Source organism: Glycine max, chromosome 17, assembly GCF_000004515.6.
Source record: "Glycine max cultivar Williams 82 chromosome 17, Glycine_max_v4.0, whole genome shotgun sequence".
Taxonomy (NCBI): domain Eukaryota; kingdom Viridiplantae; phylum Streptophyta; class Magnoliopsida; order Fabales; family Fabaceae; genus Glycine; species Glycine max.
The window spans coordinates 4,897,998-4,917,870 of record NC_038253.2 but is presented as its reverse complement, the minus strand read 5'-3'; the positions used below and the strand labels follow the sequence as shown (position 1 = coordinate 4,917,870).

The 19,873-nt window shown below is 31.9% G+C and overlaps 2 protein-coding genes across 4 annotated transcripts; both read left to right on the top strand.

Moving 5' to 3' along the window:
* Nucleotides 1-273: 273 nt before the first annotated feature.
* LOC100794195 (AAA-ATPase At5g57480) lies at nucleotides 274-2,369 on the top strand. The gene has a single exon (XM_003549430.5). The coding sequence runs from the start codon at nucleotides 474-476 to the stop codon at nucleotides 2,010-2,012; it is 1,539 nt and encodes a 512-aa protein (XP_003549478.1). The 5' UTR covers nucleotides 274-473; the 3' UTR covers nucleotides 2,013-2,369.
* A 9,790-nt stretch (nucleotides 2,370-12,159) lies between these two features.
* Nucleotides 12,160-19,489, top strand: LOC100778605 (uncharacterized). 3 transcript variants are annotated; one of them, XR_003265262.2, is made up of 13 exons: nucleotides 12,160-12,402; nucleotides 12,825-12,904; nucleotides 13,148-13,276; nucleotides 13,526-13,826; nucleotides 13,970-14,088; nucleotides 14,530-14,662; nucleotides 15,865-15,941; nucleotides 17,138-17,335; nucleotides 17,781-17,970; nucleotides 18,108-18,286; nucleotides 18,717-18,817; nucleotides 18,906-19,176; nucleotides 19,257-19,489. XR_003265262.2 is itself a non-coding variant. In XM_003550609.5 (12 exons), exons 2-12 carry the CDS (start codon nucleotides 12,833-12,835, stop codon nucleotides 19,054-19,056), a joined length of 1,650 nt encoding a protein of 549 aa, XP_003550657.1. In that variant the 5' UTR covers nucleotides 12,160-12,402; nucleotides 12,825-12,832; the 3' UTR covers nucleotides 19,057-19,241. The 3 variants fall into 3 exon arrangements, 1 of the variants encoding a protein (XP_003550657.1); XR_003265261.2 differs by having other exon boundaries at nucleotides 19,243-19,489; XM_003550609.5 differs by lacking the exon at nucleotides 19,257-19,489 and having other exon boundaries at nucleotides 18,906-19,241.
* Nucleotides 19,490-19,873: the final 384 nt, after the last annotated feature.

Genomic DNA, 19,873 nt, shown 5'->3' with positions numbered 1-19,873 from the left:
CAATGGATTAGGCCCCATCTCTGATTTGTGATTTCTTCCCAAGCCAAAAATTCCAAATCCTTTTGTTTGTTTCTTCCACCCTCTGTGTTCTTATTTGAGTTGTAATCCACTTGGCCCACCCACTCACTCTATTCACATATCAATCCACCTTTGCCTTCCTTTATTCCCCCAAAAATGTTACGATTACATCTATTGAATTATTTAACCCTCAGATAGAGAAAATAAAATATAAATTTAATAGTATTTATGATATGATAAGAGAAATATAAAAAAATAAGAAATATTATTTGTATACCATTAGTCTTTATTCGGCTTCCCTCGCTTGAATCTCTTCCCCTTCCAAAGCCCCTTCACTCTCTATAAATACAGCCAACCCCCTTCCCATTAAATTACAACAACATTTCCAAGCACCATATCTCTCTCTCTTTTCTTGTCTTTCTCAAACCAAAACCACTTAAAAAAAAAACAAAAGAATGAGAGAATATTGGACCTCGTTGGCTTCAGTTTTGGGTGTGTTTGCCTTCTGCCAAACCATCCTCCAAGCAGTGTTCCCACCGGAGCTGCGCTTCGCTTCCGTGAAGCTCTTCCACCGGGTCTTCCACTGCTTCTCCACCTACTGCTACTTCGACATAACGGAGATCGACGGTGTGAACACCAACGAGCTCTACAACGCCGTCCAGCTGTACCTGAGCTCCTCCGTCTCCATCACCGGCAACCGGCTGAGCCTCACACGCGCCGTGAACTCGTCCGGGTTCACCTTCGGCCTCGCGAACAATGACAGCATCGTGGACACCTTCAACGGCGTGAACGTGCTGTGGGAGCACGTGGTGACCCAGCGGCAGGCCCAGACCTTCTCGTGGCGGCCACTCCCCGACGAGAAGCGTGGTTTCACGCTCCGCATAAAAAAAAAGGACAAGTCCTTCATACTAAACTCCTACTTGGATTACATTATGGAGAAAGCCAGCGACATTCGGAGGAAGAATCAGGATCGGCTCCTCTACACCAATTCCAGGGGTGGCTCCCTGGACTCGCGGGGCCACCCTTGGGAATCTGTGCCTTTCAAGCACCCAAGCACGTTTGACACATTGGCCATGGACCCTCACAAGAAGAAGCAGATCATGGAGGATCTTCAGGACTTCGCCAATGGGCAATCTTTTTACCATAAAACCGGTAGGGCTTGGAAGAGAGGCTACCTTCTCTATGGCCCTCCAGGTACTGGTAAATCAAGCATGATTGCCGCTATGGCCAATTTTCTCGGCTATGATATTTACGATTTGGAGTTGACTGAGGTTCATAACAACTCTGAACTCAGGAAGCTTCTCATGAAAACCAGCTCCAAATCGATTATTGTTATTGAAGACATTGACTGCTCTATCAATCTCACCAACAGAAAGAACAATAACAGCTCGAGTTCCGTTTCTGCTTCGACAGGTTACTATGATTCGGAGATACGCGGTGGCGGCGGTGGTTGTGCTGAGGAGGGTGGTAACAATATTACTCTTTCTGGGTTGTTGAATTTTACTGATGGATTGTGGTCTTGTTGTGGAAGTGAGAGGATTTTTGTGTTTACTACCAACCACATTGAGAAGCTTGACCCTGCTCTGCTGCGGAGTGGGAGAATGGATATGCATATCTTCATGAGTTACTGTTCTTTCCCCGCGCTGAAGATTCTGCTGAAGAATTACTTGGGGTGTGAAGAGTGTGAGCTTGAGGAGCCGATTTTGAAGCGGCTGGAGGAGGTTGTCGACGTGGCCCGGATGACTCCGGCGGATATAAGCGAGGTTTTGATCAAGAACAGACGCAAGAGAGAGAAGGCGGTGGAGGAGTTGTTGGAGACTTTGAAGCTGCGAGCGGAGATGAATGAAAAAAATGGAGTTCTGAGGGTGACTAATGGGGTTGAAGAGGAGGAAGAGCAAGAGAAGAGGGCTTTAGACAGTGAGAGTCCTAAGCAGGAGTCAGAGATTGAGGACAATTGCAAGGAGGAGGAGGAAGAAGAAGAGAAGATCAAGTAATATATAGTGACGAATGATAATAATGTTGTTTAAGACATGTTTGTTTGTTCTGTTCCCCGGTCCAGTGAAGAAAGAACAGGGAGAATAGAATAGAATGAGAATGGAGAAATACATACAGTGTAATATCCTATGCAAGTGTAGTTGTACTCGATCATCATCAACAAATTTTTTTACGGGGGGATATTTTATGACTTGTGAGATACAGGGGAAGAAGATGCTAGGGGCCTCTAATTTTAAAAACATGTCACATACTTGTGTCTCTTTTAGTTTTGAATAATGGACTCCTTTATTGTTTGATATGTAGGGAAAGTTATTTGCATCGTGATTATATATATAGTTTAAGATTTGTTCCCTTTAGTACATTTTGTTTTTGACTCTAGGTAGGGCTTTACACCCTGACATGCTTGGGGAGCCAGCTGAGATGTTGGTGAACACCTGGGTGCACATGGCATGGGAAAGGTTGGTGACTTGATGGGTCGTGTAGGGAATATCGGTAATTAGTAGGGTAGTAAGACTATTACCTAATACCAATTTGAATCATACAGTATTCGGGTTGTGGTTTCATATTATCCTTGTTCTAAGCGATTTGTGACGATGCCTATTTTTACATTCAAATTATAAACTTGTTTTTGAATTGGTTATAATCATCATGGCAATGTTATGACTTATGATATAAATTGGTTATGATAGATTGATGATGACACAAATTGCAGACAGAAAAATTGGGATTAATTTAGTAATAATGTTTTGTTGAACACTGAATGTTGGTGTGTGTTTGCTTTAATGTTTAAAACGCCTGTGTATCAATATTTTGACATTACACATGTTAAAATAACGCATAAGTTACTTCTATAGGCTTCAGGACTTCAACTAAGTACATGTTTAGATGGTTGTTAGGATTGGGGAAGCAATCGATGATTATGAAGTGACTTTGGGCTTCGTGCTGCAAATCCACCATAAGTTACTTTAATAGAGAGCTTGATAGACTGAAATAAAAATGAATTAACATGAAAAAATTTAAAGTGTAAATTGTTTTCTTTTTTCAATTCTCTTTCACCCCAAATAAATGGGGACTAAAACAAACACCCACTTAAGCTATGTTTGGTTAACTTTTCCTGGATGTTGAATATACCTTGCTCAAAGCAACTCTTTTGTAAATTGTAATAATTTGGAAGGTGCCGAACAGGTTTCTAAATATGCATGTAGTATATGTTTGGATGTTAGTGAGAAAGCTCAATTTTGTTTTGAAAATAACAATTTTTTTTTTCATTTATGTGCTTTGAAATTTGGGATTGCGCATTGTATTTTTTATGATAACCTGATATGATGAAATAGGAGAGAAAAAGAGGTCAAATGTATTACAATTTACAATATTGGAATCATTCATGAAAATCATTTTTTAGATGATTTTTTAAATATAAAATACTTATTTGAAACTCAATATTACTTAAAATTACTTTCATAGATTAAATTTATAAATACTCACTCAAACACAAATTAGAAACTATGTAGGTAAGATAACGTGAAGAAATGTCATGCCCAACGAAAATTCATCTGTATAGTTTAAGCTATGAAGACAGTTGATATCTCTCTAGAGTCTAGTCGCACGGCAAAGGGAAAAAAAGAAAGAAACCAACGCATACACAAAAGTGCAAAGAATGGACCTGTAACGTTTTCACTAGCAGAAAACTTGTGTTTTTTATTGGTCTGAACTTGCCGTTTAAAATTGTAGTGACTGAGATGAGATTCGTAATTGTTGTCTAGACGTCTAGTGCAAAAGTGATATTTTTTTTTACTAATAATTACTTATAAAATAGACAAAACTGGGATTACTGGCAAGAGAAATGTTAGCTGTACGTTAAGATTGTATAATATTTTATATAGGATGGAGAAATAAGAAACTAAAAAATATTTTATAAATGAGTATATAACTAAGGAAAAAAAACAGTACAGATTTACAGAAGATATTGTAAAAAATTATTACATATATAAATAATACATATTTCTACTAATAACATGCGCTCGTCGTGTACTGTGATTGATAGAATGCTCGTAAAAGCTCATTTATTTATTTTTAATTCGAGTTTGGCATACGTGTCAGTGTTTGATTGGATTGATACCGTTAACCTTTTATTAAAAATTGGAATACTTAAAATAACTGTGCGGGTGGATAGGATTAGATTTAGAGGGGGTGTTTTGGGAACTATGGGGTGGAAAACAAAACAAGTGATGAAGACCCAGATTTTGTGTTCGTAAAAGGAAGGTAGAGAGGCACAAAAGCAACTAGAAAGTCTTCTCATGCAATGAGAAAAAGTTGACAATATTTGGTTGTTGATTTTGATATTGAGTTGTAAAGGCTATCAGGTTGTCAAGCTAAGAGTAGTGCTGTGTACTTTAAGAAAAAGGGAATGTACCAAAAACAAAAGGCTATAGAGAAGGGTTTGGCTCAAGGGAAAGTGGTAAGTGCCGACAAGTGACAAACAAGTACCTTTAAAATTATTATTAGAAAAATATTAGAATCACAATTTCAAACACTCCAAATTAATAAAAAAATACAATAAATTTATTTCAGATCCAACTTTTTCTTCATTTATGTTATGTTTAAATTAGGAGTAAAATAGAAAAAATATAAATAATAATGTTTTTTAATGGTACAAATCTAATATTCCATTCTTACATACAATTAATGGAAAATTTATAATTTTTTAAAAAAAATATTCATCATTTATTAGATTTAATATTTTCCTTTTAATAAGTAATTAGTTTTTTTTAAAATAAGATTTTGATCTTGTGAAAATATGTTTAACATTTTAGAATAAAAAATTCTTTCTTATCTTTTATTTATGCAAATGAAATAAAAACGCGTATCAATAGATACAATTTCATAAAAAAAAGATGAAGTAATTTTAAATTAATAAAATAATTTATTAGAATAATTAAAACTTTGTAAGACGAGGAAAATTGCAAATAACATTTGGCATGAGTTTTTTAGATATTAAAAATTACTTTTAAGTTACAGCTAAAAATAAGATTTAAATTTAATGTAAATTAGTTTTTACTTTTTTTAATGTAATTTATAGAAAACACTCCTTTTTTATCTTTCTTGTATAAAAATATTATTATTTATGTAGTTTCTGCTTAGAACACGTTAAATGCTTCAATAATCAATAGATTTTCAGAGTCACACCTCAGAATGAATTTCCTCCTTTACTTGACTCATTCTTTTTAGTTTTTACCTTCTTGAACCTTTATATAGCACGTGCTGGCATTCTCTACATTGGGCTCTTTTCGAGCGTTTTAGGCATACGATAAGAAAATGATTTTGAAAATTTATCAAAATATGTAGAATTTCAAAAAGTTGGATGAAAAAAATATGAAAAATTCATAATTTGGTAGCATTTCAAAATATGAATAGTTACCGTTCTTGAGTGTATTTGGTAATTAGTAGTCTATACTTTATAAGTTACTTTTAATTAACTTAAAAGTTAAAAGTTGGTTTGACAAAAATCTAAAGTAGTATTAAAAGGTAAACAAAAAGTGAAAAAAGAATCCATTTGGAGTTATACTACTGAAGATAATATATATTTTTATAAAAGGATTGTTTTGTTATTTTTTAATTAAGTTATTGGTAACAGATATTTATTAACAATCATTTTTAGTGAAATTTTATTCTTACAATCATGTTTTTTTTTTCTTTTACAAGGCTAAAATTTAAGATGGGACCGAGTACCACTCAAACCAAAGTGTTATCATTTTTTATTACTCTCGTTAATTCTAAAAATAATGCATCACTTTTTTAAATAAAAAACTGTATTCACTTTGGTTTAATATAAATAAATCTCTTATCGATAGTTAACAAACATTATTGAACCTCTTGGAAACATTTGTAATATTTCTAGAACTGTGTTACTAACAATTAATTTTAAATAATATATTATTAATTTTAGGACTTTTGAAGATGAAATAGAATTTAAGCACGTATTTTATTAACTTTAGAATTCCACTCAAATTCTTTATTCATCTTCTAAAATCCCAAAGTTGATAGTAATAATTTAAAATTGTCTGTCAATAATTTGAAAATGAATTAAAGCTGTAGATAAACCATTGAAAAACGCATTTACATTAAAATGAATTATAGCATAATGCGTATTAATTTTAAGTAAAGACAAGTATAAATTTAAAAATTTCAGTAAAAAAAAAACGGAAAACTTATTATTTTCTTAATCAACATAAAGCTCTTGAGAAAACTTTGATTTCGTGGGTTTAATAAAAAAAATAAACAACAGTTTTCTCGTATATTTAATTCATCATTCGATTTATTTTATGAACAGATAAGTTAACACCAATTATTTTTATATATACAAGTTTAATCGCTACATATTTATGCGTAATGCGTGTAAATTATTTTAAAAATATACAAACGAAATTGTTTTTATTGGGAAGAAGGAACCTTTCTAACCATCGTCACAACTCACAAATCTATGGTGTATGTGGCGGCGAATTTTCTTCAACCTAACAACATACAATATTCTTTACTTAGCGGGCATGAATAAATTGACTCAAGGAGAACAATTCAAAACGGTAGAATGTTCATATTTTACTTTCATTTTCAACTTTCAAAGATGAAAAAGCTCGATCAGATTGTCCAGATTCATCGTCAAAGATTGATATCTTATATACTAAAAGTGTTTTAGATAATAAGTTATTATATATGATAAGAATATTAATTTTACAATAATTATTTTAAAAACAGTGTTTAGATTAATTCCTAATTGAGCTACAAGGTAGAAATTTTCATATTAAAAGTGTATGAAAAAATATATTCATCCCAAAAGACCTTAACCTCTTCTTGTTCCTCCTCAATTTCATTTTATTTTCTAAATTTTAAAACAGAAAAAGTTGTGCCAGATATATAGAAATACACAAGGAAAAACAATGACATTTATGCCTGTTTCTGCGGCCTGAATTTTTCCTAGTAATTGGAATTAATTATTGAGTGCAACTGATCATTGGTCTTCCTTTGAATACAAAATTACATCACTACAAAGTACTTTAAAAACAGCAATAACACGTGCAACACTTTTCACGTACGGTGAAGAAAACACGTTCACACGTATACAAGTAAAACACACACATTATATAGAGAGAGGCTGCACAATATTACTTTTGTTGCTGTCGATTGCTAATGAAATGAAATAACATTACAAACAAAATAAGGACGCTGCGCTGCGCTAACAAGTCCTTTTTGCATTTACTCTCTATCTTTCTCAGCGTCTTTGTGTCATTTTCTTGCTTGGAGATCAATGCAAAGATTTTTATTCTAATGGTTCCCCATTGAGCCATATAAGATGCCCCACCAAAACCAAGTAGAATGGATGTGATGTGGTTTTGGCTTTTTTTGCTAACCCAACAAAATTGTCCTACCATTTTGCCGTACCTTTCTTCCCTTCAATACAAAAAGTCCGAATAATTTCAACGGAGCCAACTTATTTACATACAACAACAATGTCAATGTTACTTTCAGATAGGATTAAGATTAAGATTTTAGCTGAATCTTGGACCAAATAATGCAATCCGTGAATTTTGAATAATCTGTTACAATGTTGAATTATCGAATTACTTTATTCTGTTCTCCTACAAGATTAAGAAATGATGATCCTTATTCTTCATGTAACTCGTTTAAACCGGAATATGCTACATTCTTCTTCTATTTATTTGCCTTAAAAGAAATGGTAGCCACTAACTCTATATATGTAGAAAACCAAATCAAGTGACTAGAATCAAAATACTTGATTCCATAAAACTCCACAGAATCAGAACAGGTGAGGGTCCTTACTTGCTTGTTTTACTATCGCACACCGTACATTAAGGGTGGAATTTGTTTTTCATTGCAACCGTTGGATGGATTTATCGCTTTCAATTCGTTCCTAGTACAAAGAATCAGATACCCATAATCTACTTTTGGGAGCAATGCATGAATTGAATGGTGAACATTTTGTCCAATGATAAAAGTATAAAATGAAAATTTGAATGGAAAAAAGATATATACGGAAAATGAACGATGCATGGCTGGCATTTACAAATAATGGCAAGCTGCCAAAAGAAAGGATTCATCAGCTAAAAGGACTGGAAGTTTTGGCGTGTAATGTAGTTTGCCATATGACTTCTGAAAATAATCTATAATGCGAGTGTTTGTGCCTTTGTGGTTTGCTTTGAATCGTTTTTTAGACAAAATATTATCTGACATATTATTTATATAAAACAAAGGTTGAAATTGATTTGAATATAACATTGATCTTAATTTAATCTTATTAAAATTATTTGATATTTACATCTTTATTTTTGAACAACTTTGATTAATTAAAAATAATAATAAATGTTATTTTATTATTACTTTAACACTTCGTTAACTAAAATCTTTTTTAATATAGAGAGTAATAAGGTGATCGGTGGTTGGGTGAGGGATACAAGGATCGGAGTGATAAAGAGGTGATGAATTTCGATTTATATTTTTTATCTGTGTGAGTTGAACTTAAAATCAGAAAGTTTATAATATTTATGCATATTATTCAATCAACTGTATTAAATTTTCTAATTAAATTTCAATCACTTTATTAGCCTGATTACTGATATTTATCTATAAAAAACTTTTTAATATAAAAAATAAGCGATACAATAATGAATTTAGAGGATTGTAACAATGCTATATAAATTGATGATATTTATTGCTTATTATAATTATTTTTATTTGAAGATTTTCTATTGCACGAGATCTCCTTCACATATAATAAAAATTATTGAAATTTCTTCAATTATTGACAAACTTAAGAACTTCTCCATTAGTGTATTCTCTCATGTGTAAAGTTTCTAATCTAAAATATTATATCCATTTTTTAGCCAAGAAGCCCTCCTCCAAGGGGTCCCAAGATTTGGGAAAAGGGAGCCGTATATATGGATTCAACAATATATAGAACCTTTGAACGATGGAAACACAATTTCTTTTGTTCTATGTCTACCTTGACCCGAGGAAAATAAAGACCAAGAATAAAATGCAACATTGTAACGAGCTTGGTTGCTCACGAAGCATATTCCACATGCATGTTGTATAATTTTTGAAGTTGAATCCGATATAACTTCTCATTTGATTCCTATATACAGAGGCGACGTGTAACACATGGCCGGTCCAAAATTGATTCAAGCTTAAGACGAATTTCAAAGTGGGACTTTTTAAAATTAATAAAAAAAAGTTATCTTATTTTAAATTTATCTTTGTTTAGAATATGATTTTTTTTATTAAATTCATGTAATTAATTTTGTTTAATATATATGAAACTATATTTTTAACTGATAATAAACTAATTAATTTATTTGTTCTTTATATATATAATTATTGATCTTAGATGTGATTTTATTAATTTTATAGTTTCAAAAAACTTATTTACACTAAAGAATTATTAGTATTATTTTTTAACATGTTATAAATGTAAAGTATCTAATGATTTTATTGATAACTTTTTTTATAAAAAAAGTCTAAAAGACCATTTTTAGTTGGACATCTCATTGTTAATTTTATTCTATAGAATATATGTATTTCAACAGAAAAAAAAATTGATATAACTATTTGAATGGAACTAGTTTTGTGTGAAAATTTCGAATAAGTTTAATTTTGCATGAAAAAAATGAACCAACAAAAAAAATTGATTTTCACAAAAACATCTTCAAATACTTTATTTCTAACCTACTCTTATCATATTAGGTTAAATGTATGTGGATTTCACTGAAAACATATACCCATTGTTTTCTTACTAGAAAGATTATTTAATAATAAAGTTACTATTTCTCTACACACAATCAATGCAAAACAAACTTGGACCTCTCGATCATAAGAAACAATTTTATTAAGATAGCATGTGATTAAGTTTTTTTAACTTCTTCTAAAAAAAGTTTTTTTTTTAATTTCTTTTTCTTTCCTTAAAATGTGAAGTTAGACAAAAAATACTTTGTGCTAAAGCAAACTAAAATAGAGAGGCTTTCCTTCTTCTATTTTAAATTTTTTTAAAAGCTACGATGTTATTATGTCAAAAAATGAGGTATAAAGTAAAATTGAGAATTTTTTTATTGAAAAAAAGTGATATGTGACAATTTTTTTCTTCAACGTGTGTGATCTTTTTTATTTTAAAAGTTAGGCTTAATGGTAAATTTTACCACTTTATTTTCATCATTTTGTAAATTTTATCACTTAAATTTTTTTTGGTGGATTTTATCACTTAATTTTCATTTTTTTTTTCAAATTTTACTATCAAATTTTTTCGTAAATTTTACCATTCAACTTTTAATATTTCACCAATTTTAGCATTAAATTTTTTCATTTTTGCATATTTGACCATTATATTGGTAACAAATGACATTGTTTTGTTTTTTTCTTTAACTTTCTTTTTATAATCGTCAACTGTGATAAAAATACACAAAAATTAAAAACTTAGATAATAAGGTTAAAAAAACAAACTTAAATAATAAAATTTACAAAATAATAAAAATTGAGTAATAAAATTTATAATTAACCCTAAAAACTAATAACAAGTGTTGATAAACATAAAAGTCAAATTTTAGTTATTTTATTGTTTACCGACCCTTTGAGATAACCATTTTTGGGTCTACTTTTGCATCTTGAACGTCTCGACCATGAAACTGTTGCACTGAACACATGCACACGGTGTGAACTCCTCCACCACTAGAATTAGTGAATTACCATCAGTTCATCACCCCATGTAGAGAACAGCTCCAGAAGTTACAAAGTGACAAAGGTGGTGGTGGTGGCGCCCAGAGAAAAGAGCATAGAGGTGCTTGTTTTCATCTTTGAGGTCTTCGTACTTGATTTCTAGTACTAGTATTATATTAATTCTAAATTGAAAACAACTAAAAATGATCAAAATGAACAAGATGTAACCTAAATAAAAAAACGCAAAGAAACGAGACAAAGGCAACAAAGTTCAAAGGCATAATGATGTTGTGATGTGTGGATCAGAGACAAAACTCTAAATAAAATTCTAAATATTTGTTTGGCTCGTGAAATTCACCATGAAATTAAAGTTATACAAGAATCACAGTTAGACTCATTCACTTTAATTTCAATATTTTAAAGTCATATAGTTAAAATATTTGTTATATAACTATAATCAAATGTGTATTAATTTGTTGATAACTAATATTTATAGGAGAACATGAATAATGACATTTAGTAAGTCTCCCATTAAGTAAGGGTGATTCCAATTTTATTTTATTTTGTTTATAATATTTAAATCCAAAATTTTATATAAAAAATTTAAAATTAGTTTCACTCTGACTAATGTTCATATATTACCTAGAATTACATTAATAATTTAATCGTAAAACTACAAAATAACTTATTGAAGTCCATTCAAATTAACAATCAACATCTTAAAAATTATTAACTCCCTAGAAGAAAAAAGAAATGTTTCTGTAAAACCATAGGGACACGTTCTAAAAGCAAGAGGGTTCGATCCGCATGAAAAAAAAGACATGTCCCTACAGCTTCTTCAAAAGACATTTATCAGCTCATGTTATAATCTGTCTCTTCATCTTTGTCATAAAAACGCTCATCTTAACTTGTCTCTATTTTTAATCCTGATCAGTTGCTCTATTGTAACTAATGCAATTTTCATCCTATTTGTATAAGAACGAAAATTAATGATCGAATTGCGTGTATTTATTTAAATATTGTAATTTTGTCATTATTATAATAATTTCTATCTTCACTTCCATAATTTAATTCCAGAAAATTAGTTTTACATTCTGGAGTGAAAATTTCAATTTTTTTTAAAGTAATATTCAAACATTTAATTTTTATATTATATTAAAATTTAAAAAAAAATAGTGGTGCAACAAAAATATAATAGTGCAACAAGTGCCTCCTCAAAATGACCCAGCAAAAGGTGGGCTACTAGACAGGCCCATCAGCCCGTGAACATAACGGATCATCGTTGAGGAGTTTTATTCTGGTGCTATGTCCCTATCTTAAACTACTGTGATCTCACTGATCCAACGATCCGTATTGAAAAGGTATGACAGCAATACCGTTGGATCAAACAATTTTTGAAGACGCGAGGGCAAATCTTCGAACCGAACTGGCTACATTTTGCGCCTCACTACACTAGCTCTTTCTCTTTTTTTGCCGCTCAAATTCCCTCTTACTCGTTTCGTTGGGAGAGAACGACGATGTGAACCTCGCACTGTTCTCCGAAGCAATCGCAGTTTCTTTTGGAGCATATCGTGCTGTGATAATTTCTAGCCTGGATTCTAATTTAAACCTGTGCTTGTTTCGTTGCTGAGATTTTGCAAGTGATCGAAGAAATTTCGCAGTCATTATTTGGTACGATTCGAACGAGTGCATTACTAGCAAAGTTTCTGACATTCATTTTTATCTTCGCTTCTCGCAGATATGAATAAGAATGTGATATTTTAATTCTTTTGTTCTCATTCTATTGCTTTTTTCTTTCATATTTTAGTATTTTTTTCCTACTATTATTTCAGTTAATCAGGCTTATATTGAAATGTTAATGAATCTAAAGTATATAAACGAGGAGAAAAGTAACTATAGAAGAATATGTTGGATTGCAAATTAGGTAGAAAGCGTAAGTGATTAAGTTCTGGATTTCGTGTTCTAGCGTTTCAATGATAAATAGTGACTGATTTATAAGTGTCCATGAGGAATTTCTGGTTAGGTTTCCAATAATTATTGCCATTATATATTTTACTCGTGATTAGTGTTTGACTTCAAACTATTCACTGCAGCTGCAGTCATGGATACTGATGAGGAGTGTTCAATTGTTCTTGAATTATCTGAAAGAGATCCTTTCTTTGACAAAAAGAAGGTAAAATAAGACAATCAAGGTCTTAAGTGTTAAGTTTTACTTTTTTGTTTTTCGTTGAGGAGTTTCAAATATGACAAAAATTAGGTGACAAGCTGCAGCAAACTACTCCCTTTTATGTTATCATAATATGTAAATTTTAAGTAATTGCACAATGATTAAGCTATGCTAATATCTGCCTGTGGTTTATCTTTTCTGAGTCCTAAGCCATTTCTACTTACTGACTGTTCTGCATCATTTTATCAGAAATTACTACAAAGTAAGGGCTTTAGTCCCAAAGAACGGATATACCTCAAGAGCTCTTCAAAACCTGGCTGGATGAATGCTACTGTGGAGGTCTTACTTCAGATTGCACGAATCGTACAATTAAATGAGGTTACTTCCTGTTTTACTCTCTGTATTCTGTAATGTATACTGAGTTACTCACTATCAATCTAAGGACAGATTAGAGTTAAGGGATTGTCATAGTCTTGGGATTTCTCACACATCTTTACATAATCTGGTTATCTTCTAGATCTATTTAATGAGAAAAACGGAAATGCATTACACCGTATTTTTTTTGTCTTTTTCTACTCCCCTTTTTCACTTTTGGGATGCTAACTTCACTTATTTACTGAGCTGCAGCTGGAACTTTATTTTGCTGAAGATGATGTATGCACGTCAATGGAGTCTTACAGTCCCAGGAATGAGCTGGAGGCTCTCAATTCAATTGTTTTGCTCACTGACATATCACTTTCTACTTGTACACATCTGCATACAAATATCTTGCAAGGGTTACGCCAAACAATTCTTGATTTAATTTCTGATTTTGGGGACAAAAACAGTGTGAAGGGAGTAGTTGAAAAAAACCACAGTTGTGACCAAGAAGAACGCCTGCTAGAATGGGGTGAAAGCAATGGTTTAATGACACAGTTAAAAATAGCTTGTAAGTTTCACCGTGATTTTCTTTGTGTTTTAGTTGCTTTCTGATTCAGTGGTTTCTACAGGATGATTTTCTTTCTTTTGCACAGGTATTAGCTTTCTTTTAATACACATAATACAAATTTCTTTCCCCCTTAATCTACACAGATATTGAAGGAGCCAGTCGGGGTGCAATAGCAAGGAAAGATCTAAAAGTTGGAGACATTGCTTTGGAAATTCCCGTGTCCATTATCATTTCCGAAGAGCTTGTGCATGAAACCGATATGGTATATTTCCTTGTTGAAAAAAGTAAAGATAGTTTATTTAAAAACTTCTTTAAGAAACCTATGATAGACTAATTGCCATTGGTTGCAAACCACCATTGAACAATAATAAATTATCCTTTGCATTCAAAATGGTACCATATTATCTCAGAGTTGAATATAAATACATATTTTATGCCTGCATTTTATCTCCTTTGCAAAAAAAGTTCATGTAGGATGTTAGTTATCGTGACCATCCTTAATGGGAGCACTCTCTCTCTCTCTCTCTCTCACTGTTGGGAAGGCTTACAATATAGTTGTTCATGGATCCCTCTTATTTGATAAGGATATGCACATCCATTGTAGGTGACATTATTTCTTAAAATAAACAGAAAGGGAGAAATGTCATATGTTCACCAAACCATTATGTTCTTCATAACTGATAAGTGCTTTTATCCAATACAGTATGGTGTCTTAAAAGAGATTGATGGCATATCATCTGAGACAATATTGCTATTATGGAGTATGAAAGAAAAGTACAACTGTGATTCAAAATTCAAAATTTACTTTGACACACTCCCAGAAAAATTTAATACAGGTAATCTTACTTTACCATGACATGCTTTATACACATACATAGATATAAATTTTGTACAGATCCCGTAAATTGCAAGTCATTGTTATTATGCTTAAAACACTTACAGGTGCTTTTCTATGGCTTTGAACAGTACCTGTAAACAAGTAACTCTAACAATTCAATGGATGTCCAGTTATATAAGTTTTATAGGGTGTCTACTGACTACTCAGTTTTTATCTTGAATTTATCTATTGTCAGATTTGGTATCAACCATATGGAAGTTTTGAGTAATAACTTTTTAAGAGTGAGATACCTTTATGAGTAGGTGTCCCTTCTATTTTTTTTTTTTCATGAGGCATAGACTCCTTTAGCTCTAGGTCTGTTACTTTTGTCCCTTTTTTATTGATCTCTATTTTTAATAGCTGCTTACCTATTTAACCTCTTCAAAACCCCATCGGAGTCCAGCTCTACAGGTGCTTGGCTATTTATTGGTATCAAGAGGGAAACACTTCCTAGTTTTCTTATCCTTTTAGCTTGTTTATGTCGAAAGGGCTAATATGGTGGTTTTACTTTTGCTTGCTTTATTTGATAGAGGAAAAAGTTCACATAGATGATAATCAATTACGTTACAATGTCGTTATTGAAACTCTGTTAAGATTAAAAGCATCATGGATTCATGGTTAATAGTATAGAAAGCTCAGTTGGGTGATGAAATGCTAACTTCATTATAAGGTGAAGGAAGTTTTAACCAGCAAAGATATACAAATTATATTCAACATTTGCGGGTAAAAGTTAAAGGGCATAATGAGATTGAGATTTGTATTAGATGATATGCTATCTATTGACTAGCTGGTCTTTCTTCTAGAGATCTGATTGTTTGGCATGTTCTTCGAGTTAATATTCTTACATTGGAAATATAGTTATTGATAGGCTTCAATCACATTAAATGAATTTGATGAACAGTTTGTTAATTACTTTTCCTTTTTGGGCTCTATTGTGGGGTTTTGTTAAAATTGTGAGATTGTTTTGCAACCACTGAATGCGCTAAATGATACGATGAAAAGCAAGGTTGTAATCAGATACCTAGGCTAATTCTAGGTAAATAAAGATGTAAGTTGTAACATTAATATTATAGCATATTTGTATGAATATCATTATCCACTGCAAATTTTATAATTTCTTTCCCCAGTTTTTCCTTATAGCTATGATATTGTACTTTGCAGGTTTGAGTTTCAGCATTCAAGCAATTACAATGTTAGATGGAACCTTGCTGTTGGAAGAGATAATGCAAGCAAGACAGGTAATCAATTGTTCCAAGGTTATGACCTCTTTATTGATCAGCTTGTTTTTAGATTGAAGGTTTTTCCCTCCTTTGAGGTGTATTGAAACTACTGAACTACACTTATTAGTTTATTCAGGATTTAAGTTGTTGATCACATTAATGTTAAGGATGATATTAAATTCAAATTAATATGAGCCATAATTGGAACTTACCCAGATAATATAGCTTGTTAAAATGAGGGATCATTTAGGTTATATTTGGGGGTTAAGTTTTGGAGGGAAAGGGAAGGGAGGACAAAATTTTATTTTCTAATAAATATTCTCTAATTCATTTTATATAAATGAAAGCAATAAAATGATTAATTAACATAAACTTAATTTCCTAATCTTTTGTTTACTTTTATAAAATATCAAATAATTCTCAATATAAAAAAAAAACTTGCCCTCCTTTTATTTTCCCTCTATAATTGTAGTCGTAAACATCCTTTTAAGTGATTAACCTACTACTACTTGTATTACTGGTAGTATATTGCTTTGCATGCAAAATAACTTTGAATAGTTGTGGAACTAGAAAAAGATGAAATAAAAATTTGAACACTCTTACTATCAGTTTTGGGGCTTCATCCTTGATCTTCATTTCATCTTCTAAAATTTCAAAGTCAACAGTGAAGCTTCAAACTAGCTGCCGTTGATGCCAAGAATCACAAAGAGAGAAAAACTGTTCTTAAGAGGCTTGTTCACATCAAAATTGACCAAGTGTAGCACATATTAATTGCTCAAGTGATGAGTGTAATTTTTCAAAATAGAGGGATGGGTAATGCCATTTAAGGGTATGTTGGAGAGTGTGTTTTGAAGGGGAAAAAGGGGGAGGACAATTTTATTTTATTTTAACTGAAGAGAGTTAAATAAAAATTAAAGATTAGGGCATTAAATTTATGCAAATCTATCATTTTCTTTTTTATTTTAAAAATAAAAATTTGTCCTCTCTTTCCTTCCCTCATTTTCGCACATATCTTGAGGGAATGCAATTTACCCTAAAATCAGATCTAGCAGCCTTTTTATCCTTTATTCTTTCATGAAATTTTAATCACTATGAAATGAAATGATATTATTCTCTTCTTGGTGCACATGTTTATTTCTTGTTAACTATATACTGTTGAAAGTTGCCCGCATGAAAAGATTGACAATTTTCTTTGTTCTTTCTTTTTGTGGCAGCACTTGCATGCTCAATATGATGAGTTGTTCCCTGCTCTGTGCAATAATTTTCCTGATATATTTCCACCAGAGCTGTACACATGGGAGAAATTTTTATGGGCTTGTGAACTTTGGTACTCTAATAGCATGAAGATCATGTATTCTGATGGAAAGCTAAGAACATGCTTGATCCCTCTTGCTGGCTTTCTCAATCATTCAGTATGTATATTCTCCCTTTCTCAAATTTTCTCTCGCTTCTCCCTTCCCTTTTGCATATTTAGATAGCAGTTTATGATCTTCAAATATTATGCATTGATCACTGAATTCAATAAGGAAACTAAAGGTAATGGAATTTGAAAATACAAGGGCTGTAAATTACGTTATTGAGAATAGCATATTCTTCTGGAACATGGTTGAAACTTCTTGTAGATTTTAGATTATAACTGCAAGTTGATGATACCCATGATTGGTGAGCTCTACAATACAATGTTATTTTCTACCTGGCAGTTTTGTGATATCTGATGTTTGACAATTATTTACTTCGGTTCATAACATGTATTGATTACACGCAATTCACTTTTGTAATTTAAGAAATACCCAGATTTTGCATAGCAGCGTTTGACACGTACTAATTTTTTATTTCTCTTTTGGACCCTGACAACAGCTATGCCCACATGTTATGCACTATGGCAAAGTGGATCCCGCAACAAATTCCCTGAAATTTTGTCTATCAAGACCATGCAGATCTGGAGAAGAATGCTGCTTAAGCTACGGGAACTTCTCCAGCTCTCATCTAATTACCTTTTATGGTTTCTTACCACAAGGAGACAACTCGTATGATGTTATTCCGTTAGGTAATGTATCACTCCATTCCCTCCTGTCCATACACGTCTAGAGTAACACCCTTATGAATTTATTGCGCCTTTTGTTGCAAGTTTGCTGAGCTAGTCCTGTCTGTCAGATTGATATTCTAACTAATTGTCTTTTGCAGACATTGACGGTTCTGACGTTGATTCTAATGAGGATATACCTGTGTCCAACTGGACGACTCACATGGTGCGTGGTACTTGGCTCTCCAAGGATCACAGGATATTCAATTATGGCCTTCCCTCTCCATTATTGGACCATCTTAGGAGATCTCGAAGTCCCATGCTAAGAACAAAGACTTTTGTACTGTTCTTTCTCCTTCCCATCCTATCCTGTTCCCAAAACTTAATTTTACTAGAAGTATTTTATGCAATGTATAGTTTGACCTCAGAGAGAACGAAAACATTACATATCCCTTTACTCCTTACTAGAGTCAATATTCCTGCAAGATTAATTTTAAATATTCCTATAACACATTTTTCCTAAACTTTGTACTAGTTAAATATAGAAAATATTGAAAACCCATTTTACATTTTAAAACATAGAGTGTATTTATTTTTTCATTTAATATTTTATTTGTAAAGAATAAAAAGATTTGTAAAAAGATAATAAAAAGTAGAAAGTTTAATAAGAAACATGCACCCAATACATTATTCTTCCTATAATATAGTTTACATATTGCGTTGTTCGTCAGTGATTCACCTTTTTAATATATAGAATCTTTCTTTTACAGTTGCAAGGAAGCTTGGAAAATGAGCTGGAAGTTCTTGAAAATCTCAAAGATATCTTTGATGATATGATGGAAAATATGGGCAAGATCGATCTTGACGACAGGTGAAGGCCTTAATTAGTTACTAGTATTTCTGTATTTGCGGAAAGAAATCATGAAGTTTCTTTTGATGACATTATTTTTTGTCCTCAGAGAAAACTGCAGTTGGGATGAAAAATTGGCTATGGATTTTAAAGATCTACAAAGACGAATTGCCTGTTCTGTTTCCACTTCGTGTCACACAGGCATGGACATGTTGAAGAACGAACTATGCAAGTGCATGGCTGAGGACATCCTAGGCTAATTTTGAGCATCTTGGATCATTGTGCCGCTAGGAAGACGGTCTTTTGGACCTTGTAGTGTAACGGTCATTTTGTATTATTAAAATACGTCAAGCTTTGCTGTCATTGGCTATGTGAACGAGGTTGGTTGCAGAGTCACAGACAGCACATAATTTCTTTTTAGGTGAAATGAATGGTTCCCCTTCCAGATTTTTTTTTTCAGGGAGAAGAAAGCAGTTGCATGCGTAACTATTGGCGCCACGTGTTCTTTTGATAGTGCTAACTAATTCAAAACCCACCATCCAAAATGCTTTAGAGGAAGATTCGCCTAAATAAAGGTATGGTATGTGCACTTGCATTCCCTTTAAAATATGCGGTCAAGAAAGTGCTGATAACTATTATAATGAAATTCATCGTCATGCATATTTAGCATATATTTATTTTAAATTGACTTTATTGTCATATTATGAGTTGACACATTGATATTTATTATTTTATATTAGTTATTAAATAATAAGGTCATAAGAAAATATATTTAGATATTAACATGTTAATATAAAATGTTATACTAATAATTTATATTAAAATTATTTAATAACTAATATAATATAATAGAGTAAATTTTTAGGTATCATTTTAGTGGTGGTCTGACCTTAAGCACTATCATTTTTATTATTATTTTGCAGAAGCCCTATCAAGGTTAGTGTTGAAAAGTTAATTGAAACTCAATTTACACCGTAAATTGACATTATAGTGCCCAACCTAAAGAACAATCACACTTTGAAAAATTAATTAAAACTCAATTTACGTTGAAAATCGGCATTATAATGTCCAACTAAA